Raw genomic sequence first — 11,000 nt, forward strand, 5'->3', positions numbered from 1 at the left:
AACTGCATTTCTTAAGGCTGGTTTTCAATGACAGTCTGAAAGACAAAAACATTTAAACACAATTCAGTTTTGTTCACGCTCCATTGACTTGGCCACACCAACCATCTCCTGTCACAACCTAAGCTAACTTATGTCTCGCTCTATTTGGTTGCCGTTGTGTGACCCAGTGGCTACAAGGCCTTACGTCTAATATGAAGTCAAATTGTTACACTTAATGACCTACTTGGGCGGGACTGTTTGCTTGTAAAGAACAAAACTATTACACACAGCTATTGGCTGGTTCCCGTTGACCTTTCAACTCTGTAGAGCGTCTCTGAGTCCACTCAGCGCTGGTAGGTACCTGGCATCAATCGGTGAAAGTAGGGGTCGGTGTGGTCGAGTCGGTAAAGCTCATAGTTCGAGCCCTCGGGCAGATGAGGCTCGTTAGCTGGGGAGAGCCACTCTTCTAGGAGAGACAACTCCAAAATCAAACAACTGCTGCCTTGTAGTTTGTTCTTGGTTGGAAGCAAATCCAAAAAGAAAAACAGGCAGAAATCGGAGTCAATGGCCTCAATGGCATAACTAATTGACACGTAGAACGCAGAGGCAGAAAAGAAGGTGAAAGTAGAGGCCACTAGACACAGCGCTGACCACGCAATCTATGCTTTAAAAAAATCATCTGAAAATCCACGGGTGTTTAAAAGTAATGTTATGCTGATACATACATATAATACACGTAAATAGTGCATATGCGCATGGGAATATTGCATATGCACATTGGAATATTGCATATGCGCATGGGAATATTGCATATGCGCAGGGGAATATTGTATTTGCGCATGGGAATTTTGCATATGCGTATGGGCTCTTTCCGGTTATTATTTTCGGTGGGTGTATGTGGGGAGAGGGGGGGCATCAGATCATCCTAAACCTACAACATAATTATCTTTTTTAAAGTAAAACTTTAAAAAGGCACACATAGAACTTTGGCCAATGTATGACTTGCAAGAGACTGTAGACATTAGCGGCTCCAATGATAGTCTCGTCTCTGGTGGTGGTTTAAGTTATGGCTACAGTTGTTTTTTTTTTTATCACTAATACATTTAATGAAAATAAAAGAGCATTATCAGTATAACCTAATCTCATGTTTTACGCTAATACGTACACACCGCATTAAACACACCAGCTTAACAGTTCGGTTCGGGGATTCCCGTCAATAAAGTGCAACACAGTGTGCGCGTAATTGTGCGCCCGTGACTTTGCCCCTTAGAGATAGGTAGATAGGAGATTCATGTAGAAAAAGGACATCTTTTTTTTTTTTTATTGATATTAGTTACTAAAAGGAAGGGCAGCTTCCATCATCAAACGATGTTTGTGGAAGAAGAGATAAGTAAGTGTCATGTTGAGCCTTTTTAATGTTGCTTGTATATGTTGTATATGTACCATTGGTGAGAGTAGGTTCGTGTCACTACGTATCCTTGGTGAGAGTAGGTTCGTGTCACCATGTACCATTGGTGAGAGTAGGTTCGTGTCACCGTGTACCATAGGTGAGAGTAGGTTCGTGTTACCATGTACCATTGGTGAGAGTAGGTTCGTGTCACCATGTACCATTGGTGAGAGTAGGTTCGTGTCACCATGTACCATTGGTGAGAGTAGGTTCGTGTCACCATGTACCATTGGTGAGAGTAGGTTCGTGTCACCATGTACCATTGGTGAGAGTAGGTTCGTGTCACCATGTACCATAGGTGAGAGTAGGTTCGTGTCACCATGTACCATAGGTGAGAGTAGGTTCGTGTCACCATGTACCATTGGTAAGAGTAGGCTCGTGTCACCATGTACCATTGGTGAGAGTAGGTTCGTGTCACCATGTACCATAGGTGAGAGTAGGTTCGTGTCGCCATGTACCATAGGTGAGAGTAGGTTCGTGTCACCATGTACCATAGGTGAGAGTAGGTTCGTGTCGCCATGTACCATAGGTGAGAGTAGGTTCGTGTCGCCATGTACCATAGGTGAGAGTAGGTTCGTGTCGCCATGTACTATTAGATGGAGTAGGCTCGAGTCACCATGTACCATTGGTGAGAGTAGGTTCGTGTCACCATGTACTATTGGTGAGAGTAGGTTCGTGTCACCATGTACCGTTGATGAGGGGAAAGGAGTAGCTTCGGGTGACCATAGCGGGAGTATGTTGGTACCACCACTTACTATAAGAGGTAGTAGGTTCGTGTCACCATCTACATCGGAGGAATTAGATGCGTGTCAGAGGACTTGAAATATAGCAGACAGCGTTTCGCCACATTTCCCAATCCTCTGCTTCATCCAAACAAACACACACACCACCTCATCACCTCCACTCTTCACACCTCACCCACACTAACATCCAACTCTCTTTACATCCAGCGTGCGATAAGATCTACCCCAGAGATAACGAAAAATGGATCAACCACCCGAGGTTGCCACGAAAAAGTGAGCCATGGATATACCGTCTGAGAACGGAAGCGTACATGGAACTGGGCATCCCATTACAGCTGCCTATCAGGATCCTGGCCTTCTTCCCCATTTTAATAGCTTTTGCGTGTTGGCAGGTCAAGGTGACCCTGGACTACCTAGACATGTTCGAGGTGGGTAAAAATATCAACCGTCTTATTTTTAGTACACTATGCGTTAGGTGTTTGTTACGTAACTAATATGGTTAAATAATTTACACATTGTTCTTTTAGTTGACTGCTGGGATAAAAGATGTCTATTCACAGAGGGTTAGTAACCTATTCCGTCGCCATGGGGCTCACTTTCAATTTACGCCCCTCCCCCTGTCTATGTGCTTGTGTGTGTGTAGGGTTTTTATTATTTTTATTTTTAAAAGGCAATTAGTACTGCACACAGGATAGTAGTATAGAATCCCATAAAGCATCGCGAAATCCCCGATAAATTGATCTCAGTTGTTGATTACATCTACGACTTAAAACGCACATTATATTACATTATTAGAACCAGTGAAAGTACTAATTGGAGTAAGACAATAGTGATATTTTTTTACGGCTGGTTGAATGAATAATGCAACAAACACCGAACCAGCTATCAGATCATTTCTGCCTTCTCGCACAACAACAAATAGAGAACAGATTGTACTCGTTAAAGACACGGTAAAAATCGGACGAATTAGGCTGGCACCAATCTTGAGATCCTGACTAGAATCGCCAAGGATCAACGACACTGACTTGTTAAAGCTAGGGCGGAATTAAATGCATTGTCAAGAAAAACTTAACTCAGACTCTTTGGCACAAATGTAAAATGAGTTAGTAGGTATCATAGCGAGACAGGGAGTTAAACAAGGACAGCAACATGCCAACTACAGGGATTGGTACACTGGCGTTAAATGAAGACCGTAAGACCACATTGGCCGGACAAAATGTCTGATTTTCGTCTGTAAGTTTGCATAAATATACCAGTGGAGGACAAATTAAGAGAAAAAAGCTGTTGGATAGTGAACTCCCTGAGAAAGTTAGACAATGGGCGGGCGCTAAAGGGGTTGGATAGTGAACTCCTTGAGAAAGTTAGACGATGGGCGGGCGCTAAAGGGGTTGGATAGTGAACCCCCTGAGAAAGTTAGACATTGAACGGGCGCTAAATGGGTTGGATAGTGAACTCCCTGAGAAAGTTAGACAATGGGCGGGCGCTAAAGGGGTTGGATAGTGAACTCCTTGAGAAAGTTAGACATTGGGCGGGCGCTAAAGGGGTTGGATATTGAACTCCTTGAGAAAGTTAGACAATGGGCGGGCGCTAAAGGGGTTGGATATTGAACTCCCTGAGAAAGTTAGACATTGAACGGGCGCTAAATGGGTTGGATAGTGAACTCCTTGAGAAAGTTAGACAATGGGCGGGCGCTAAAGGGGTTGGATAGTGAACCCCCTGAGAAAGTTAGACATTGAACGGGCGCTAAATGGGTTGGATAGTGAACTCCTTGAGAAAGTTAGACAATGGGCGGGCGCTAAAGGGGTTGGATAGTGAACTCCTTGAGAAAGTTAGACATTGGGCGGGCGCTAAAGGGGTTGGATATTGAACTCCTTGAGAAAGTTAGACAATGGGCGGGCGCTAAAGGGGTTGGATAGTGAACCCCCTGAGAAAGTTAGACATTGAACGGGCGCTAAATGGGTTGGATAGTGAACTCCTTGAGAAAGTTAGACAATGGGCGGGCGCTAAAGGGGTTGGATAGTGAACCCCCTGAGAAAGTTAGACATTGGGCGGGCGCTAAAGGGGTTGGATAGTGAACCCCCTGAGAAAGTTAGACAATGGGCGGGCGCTAAAGGGGTTGGATAGTGAACTCCTTGAGAAAGTTAGACAATGGGCGGGCGCTAAAGGGGTTGGATAGTGAACTTGAGAAAGTTAGACATTGGGCGGGCGCTAAAGGGGTTGGATATTGAACTCCTTGAGAAAGTTAGACAATGGGCGGGCGCTAAAGGGGTTGGATATTGAACTCCCTGAGAAAGTTAGACAATGGGCGGGCGCTAAAGGGGTTGGATAGTGAACCCCCTGAGAAAGTTAGACATTGGGCGGGCGCTAAAGGGGTTGGATAGTGAACTCCTTGAGAAAGTTAGACAATGGGCGGGTGCTGACGTGGTTGGATAGTGAACCCCCTGAGAAAGTTAGACAATGGGCGGGCGCTAAAGGGGTTGGATAGTGAACTCCTTGAGAAAGTTAGACAATGGGCGGGCGCTAAAGGGGTTGGATAGTGAACTCCCTGAGAAAGACGATGGGCGGGCGCTAAAGGGGTTGGATAGTGAACTCCCTGAAAAAGTTAGACAATGGGCGGGCGCTAAAGGGGTTGGATAGTGAACTCCCTGAGAAAGACGATGGGCGGGCGCTAAAGGGGTTGGATAGTGAACTCCCTGAGAAAGACGATGGGCGGGCGCTAAAGGGGTTGGATAGTGAACTCCTTGAGAAAGTTAGACATTGGACGGGTGCTGAAGCTCAGGGGATAAGGAGAGAAGAAGGGTGTTGGGGCAAAACATAGAGGAGATTTTTTTGAGAGAAGTATGGGAGAGGCTGAATTGTCATGGCCTTGCCACACATCGAGTTCGTTGGTCATTTGTCGTCTCGGCTCAACGCTCCTTAGGGAGCTGCAAGGTTTAAAAAGAAGAGGTTCCATTGGCTGATTTAAGGCTGAAATATGACTGATGGTGTAGACAGAAACGAACTGAGTTTAGTTTTTTCCAAAATTAATTTAGTGTAAGTGAAGAAACGGGTTCAACAAACGTACTGTTTTTGTTCGTTTCAGCTCTTTGATCATCCAGAAATTTCTCCCAAATCCGCTGGGAGGGCACTGATTTCTTTGGTCACGATCTGCGGCCACATCTACCTGTTTTTTCAGTTTGTGGACAGGTGTGAGAGGTAAGGTAACTTTTTGACCAGGTAATGATCGGTGGGCTGGTTGGTGGGCTGGTTGGTGGGCTGGTTGGTGGGCTGGTTGGTGGGCTGGTTGGTGGGATGGTTGGTGGGGTGGTTGATGGGGTGGTTGGTGGGCTGGTTGGTGGGATGGGTGGTGGGGTGGGTGGTGGGGTGGTTGGTGGGCTGGGTGGTGGGGTGGTTGGTGGGCTGGGTGGTGGGGTGGTTGGTGGCGTGGTTGGTGGGCTGGGTGGTGGGGTGGTTGGTGGGCTGGGTGGTGGGGTGGTTGGTGGGCTGGTCAGTGGGCTGGTCGGTGGGCTGGTCAGTGAGCCGTTGGATAATCCTTTGAGATCAGTTGGTATAGGATTGGTCAATAGGTCAATAGATTGGTCGGTAGATCGGTAACTGGATCTTTTAATATGCTCAGTCAGTTGATTTTAAAGTCAAACAATGTACTGTATATTTCCTGGCTTATTTTTACACCTTAATACCTTAATTCTTTGATTACATCAGTATTTTTTTATTACACCTGTATTAAAAGATGAGTGTTTTGGATAGTGAAACCCAATACAGCAACTTATCTAGGATAAGAGTCACTCTGATTCTAAACTCCCGGAAAGTAGACCTCGACGTATAGGCGATAGTGTTACCAGCTCTGGTCTCTTTATAGGAAGCTTCTGGTACTTGGTGTATTGTCCAGCATCCATTAGGACTGTGACAACATGGTCAAGAGAGAGATCCTGAGCCATGGGTAACACGTGATCTTAGACCAAATACTACTAACAACTATGATATGCAATAACTGTAGAAGAAATGGCATGTTCGACAACATCATAGTCTACACCAACAACACCATAGCCTACACCAACAACACAATATGTTACCTCACTGGGCGTGTGCCTATTGTCTCTTAAGTCAAAAGAGACCAAATGTAAACAGGCTGGTATCGGTATATGTTGTATTCCCCTGTACTTGTTTATACATTATCTTATTTGATGGTCTCAAAAAACATGCACTGATTTCATCTTAGACACTACCGTAGAGAAACGACAAGGGAAGAATGTGATGCTATACACAAGACTAATGAGCGGCCTAAAGACATGAGAAAAAAACGTGGTATGGGAAACAACCGTTGAAAACATCAAACAAATAGTTGTCATCTCTACACTTACACAATACGAAGTATATGCTACATCACATATATTAAAATGTCTGACCCTCCCCCCTCCCCCAATCTCGCACACGATATTAGCCACCTGCGAAGCACATAGTAATAAAAGCTTTAACACCCTCCCTCTACGCTAGGCTCATTTATCAACCACCCTTTAATACGAAGTATATTGAATCGAGCGACACCTAGCACAAACCAAACTCTAACACATAACACCCCAAACCTAAACGTAGCACAGCACGCTCTATCCATTTAGCACACTATAACAAAAGTATAGATCATCAACACTTCCCCGATTTAAAATATTGAAATGATTTTACACATTTCCTTAAAGCAAAGAAAAATGTAAAGGACGGTCCGGTTTTATCCATCGAGCTGGTTGACGTCATTTATCGTTACGCCTGGCAGAAGATGATCAAGTGAGTACCTAAAACAGCATTTTTTTTTCATTTGTTGAAAAAAGAAAGTACTCACAACAAAGTCAGACTATGGCAACATGAATACGTATATAATCGGTCTTCATCTTTTTTTTCTTTGTATTCAACCAACTATACCTCAGCAGTTGGATTATAAATGTACGAGCCGACCCGCAGCGTATCATACGCCGCTATTTAGTTGTTTGATTTTCTACTTTTCAGTAATTCATAATTTGTGAATTCGACAGTACCAATGCTGCCACTGAAAATATTTGCTTTAAAACACTATCAGTAGGTCAAGAACGATACTACCCCCACCCTCCTTTCCCCCAACCCCTACCCTACACCCACCCACCCACCCCACCCACCCCCCCCCCGTGAAAGCAGCCTCCTCTTAGTTACCCCCCCCCCTAAGTTTAAAATAGTTTTAAACTAAATTATCTGCCCCTAATAGCCGTCACTAGACCCGCTCTATGAATGTAAACATTTAGCGTGAACCACAGTTCACCAGACCATGTAGGGGTGGGGAGGTAGGGAGCGCGCTTACAGCTTGTTTTCTAGCGTCTCACAGAAGAGAATTATATATATAGATAGATACGTAATGCTTAAGCCAAACTTACTGCGTGGTAATGTGTATTTAGTGCCGCGCAATAACATGTAATTTAATCCAGGGAAGCTGATGAAATCGAACAATGGGTGATGGAGGAAACTAAGGATCACTACACCTGTGAGGTGGACTGGACGGCGCTGACCATCGATCACAAGGTCACCAAGTTCTCTCCCAAGGTGAAGGACGGAACTGTGATCAAACACACCCGTGGTGATGTGGAAACAGGTGATTATTTTAAACATCAATCAAACTGTTTCGTCCCGGAGCTCTGTGTCCCATGGGATGGCCGAGGGGGTGGGGATGTGGGGGGGGGGGGGGGACGTAGTAGTGTTCATCGGAGCTCTTGATTTCACAACCCTTATCTCTTTTGTTTTATAGTGTGGAATTTTATTTTCACAACCTTTATGTTTCACTAATGTATTTTTACTCCACAATGCACATTCCTATAAAGATAAAGACACCAAAGATATATATATATATATATATATATATATATATATATATATATATATATATATATACATATTTATTTATTTATTTATTTATTTATTTATTTATTTATTTATTTATTTATTTATTTATTTATTTATTTATTTATTTATTTATTTATTTATTTATTTATTTATTTATTTATTTATTTATTTATTTATTTATTTATTTATTTATTTATTTATTTATTTATTTATTTATTTATTTATTTATTTATTTATTTATTTATTTATTTATTTATTTATTTATTTATTTATTTATTTATTTATTTATTTATTTATTTATTTATTTATTTATTTATTTATTTATTTATTTATTTATTTATTTATTTATTTATTTATTTATTTATTTATTTATTTATTTATTTATTTATTTATTTATTTATTTATTTATTTATTTATTTATTTATTTATTTATTTATTTATTTATTTATAAAATACGTCTTTGTACTCACTTCAGGCACAAAATGGGTTACTCTCTTCTCAAGTTTCTATGACAACAAAGCCGATAGTAAACAAAGTCACGCTTTTAAAGGATCACGTGATACGACTACATGGGTGGACGTGGACCTAGAACAGTATTACACGGTCAACAAAGAGGTAGTGGCCAGCAGTTGGAAATGTATCAGATTTATTATCATTATTATCAGGGTGGTGTATATATATATATATATATATATATATATATATATATATATATATATATATATATATATATATATATATATATATATATATATATCCATTTAGGCGTGTGCCCTGTTGAACATTCCTGATGAATATTTAAGAGTGGGCATAGACAATACCCTCAACCTAAACAAGGTCAAAGGTGAAGTGTTCCAAAAGGTTAAAACATGGGAGATAAACACTCAGGTATGTATATAAATGTCTTTGCTCGTTCAGTTGTTTTAACGCAGTGCTGTTTTTTTTATCACTGGGATCTAAGTATGAGGATATTAAAAAGTTTTATTATCAAGAAAAAAATTTTACAGGTTGAAGTTGAGCCATCGTCTCGAGCCCATGCTCAGCTGTTAGCGAGACAAGAGTGCTCTGTCGTGGAGTTTGAGATTCGAACCACTCTAGCACACCGTAAAGGTCACTCAACTTCCTTGCTATATAACCAAAAAAAATTAGATCTCTGTGACAATGTTTCTCTATAAAATACGTGTTCAAGCTCACTAAATTAAGTTTTATTTTTCAACAGGAGTGCTCCCTATCACCTTCGCAGGCGACGAGTTCGTATTCTATGTGAACATTGAGGACTTACATAAGGCTTTTAGACTTGTGAAAGATGGCGGAGTTCTTACAAAAGAAGAAATGGTGAGTTATTTCCTTTATGTTTTTTTTTCACAGACAAATTTTTTTGCGACACACATCAGATCCATTAATATCATCTTGTAATATATAATTCACCTGATTATTCCGTTTCGATTAGTATAGTGGGTTTTAACATTCGAAAACACGTCACAATTGTATCAGATTTTCACTCTTATACAAAGTAAAGAGGCAGTATTGTGGCCGCGGAAAAAAATTGAATTCGATATTTTCTTAAATCTAGAATGAAAAAAAAACAGTTCTGTAACCTTGTCTGCGTGTATGAACGCAATACGTTTCAGTTAGGTGGACGGATTTTATAGATGTGCTAGATCACTTACGTTGGCTTCTTTAAACTTTTTAGCCACTACCGCTAACCGGACACCCAATAAAAACTCAAATTAATTATTCTTATGTTTATTTATTTTTTTAATTATTAGTATTATTATTCCCAGATAAGCTCAGAAAACCTCTTACACAAATCAAAAAATAGTGATAAGAAAAAAAATATATTTTTATTTTTTATTCTTATTCCCTCCCCCCACCCCCACTCCCCTCTTCAGGCATTTGTGGAGATGGTGGAGGAGAAGTGGCTGGACGAAGATGGCGTGGAGCACTCGACCTCCCACCCCCAGATCATCACCCGGGGCACCTGTGTCTACCTCGGCTGGACCGACCAGAAAGTGGACATCAAGACCAGTCCATTGTCGATGGACGAGTCCACTTCTGATGGGGACATCAGCATCAAGTCCGTCAGTCACAGAGAAGAAGACCCAGGCGTCAATTCATTTGTTGTCGTCGGTTAGCCAGACCATCGTTTGCTACTGATATCGATACCAAATATCCTCTAAACCCATCACTGCTTTGTACAATAGACACACAACATTTTCATTAGTCTTAAGCCAAACGCTTTGCAGTCATTCACATCACTTTACTAGTACAGTCCAACTACATTAACCGATAAAAACATTTTTTTTTTCTGAAATCATTATTTAACCAAGTCTTCGATGTTTTATGATTTCAATAACTTCAACCAACTAACATTAGTGAAAACAAACAATTCAAGATCTGCCTTTAATTATTTTTAATTAATTTAGCTTAGCTATTAAACGAGGTAAAAGTGGATGTTGGTACAGGAATATTAACATTAAACACATAGGAACCATCTGTTACAACATTCTATGTCAGCAAGAAAATATTGAGTCAATTTTTAAAATTGTATCTTCTTAGTGGAAATAGTTTGAAATCATTTAATTTTTGGCGAATTCTATTGATAATTTTCATATTTATCACCAGTTATTTAGGAAAAAAAATTAAAAAGGACACTATAAAATTAAGCATGAATTTTATCAAATTGCATTACTATTTTTAATACGTAGATTTATAAAAGGAATAAAAATGCATTATATTTAATAACAAAATGTGACTGTGTTATCGTTTTTTTTTTACTTTAAATAATGGATAGATCTGCAGGAATATATAGCAGAGCAGTTAGAGTCTGATTTAGATCAACTGTCAGAGAGTCTAAATATAGCACATACCAGAAGAAGTTCACAACACAGACAAAATATCTGGTCAGCTAACAAATTTCTCGATTTTTTAAATTTGCCATTGTGTGACCCAATAGAGTTGATTTGTTACAC

General features: G+C 40.5%; 1 protein-coding gene across 1 annotated transcript; it reads left to right on the forward strand.

The window, feature by feature from the left end:
* Positions 1-1,238: 1,238 nt before the first annotated feature.
* LOC131952935 (uncharacterized) lies at positions 1,239-10,772 on the forward strand. Its single transcript, XM_059315870.1, has 11 exons — positions 1,239-1,369; positions 2,377-2,597; positions 5,252-5,364; positions 6,389-6,474; positions 6,864-6,948; positions 7,617-7,780; positions 8,504-8,643; positions 8,794-8,916; positions 9,036-9,138; positions 9,248-9,363; positions 9,921-10,772. The coding sequence occupies exons 1-11, from the start codon at positions 1,348-1,350 to the stop codon at positions 10,161-10,163; spliced, it is 1,416 nt and encodes a 471-aa protein (XP_059171853.1). The 5' UTR covers positions 1,239-1,347; the 3' UTR covers positions 10,164-10,772.
* The last annotated feature ends 228 nt before the right edge of the window (positions 10,773-11,000 follow it).

This window comes from Physella acuta, unplaced genomic scaffold, assembly GCF_028476545.2.
Source record: "Physella acuta isolate Inbredline_101_S28 unplaced genomic scaffold, ASM2847654v3 ptg000896l, whole genome shotgun sequence".
NCBI lineage: Eukaryota > Metazoa > Mollusca > Gastropoda > Physidae > Physella > Physella acuta.

Excerpts from the sequence above, each read along its gene's own strand:
- LOC131952935 (XM_059315870.1), top strand. The coding sequence starts at position 1,348 with ATGTTTGTGGAAGAAGAGATAA. Across the intron at positions 7,781-8,503 it reads CCGTGGTGATGTGGAAACAG|GCACAAAATGGGTTACTCTC; the intron begins GTGATTATTTTA and ends TACTCACTTCAG. Across the intron at positions 9,139-9,247 it reads CACTCTAGCACACCGTAAAG|GAGTGCTCCCTATCACCTTC; the intron begins GTCACTCAACTT and ends ATTTTTCAACAG.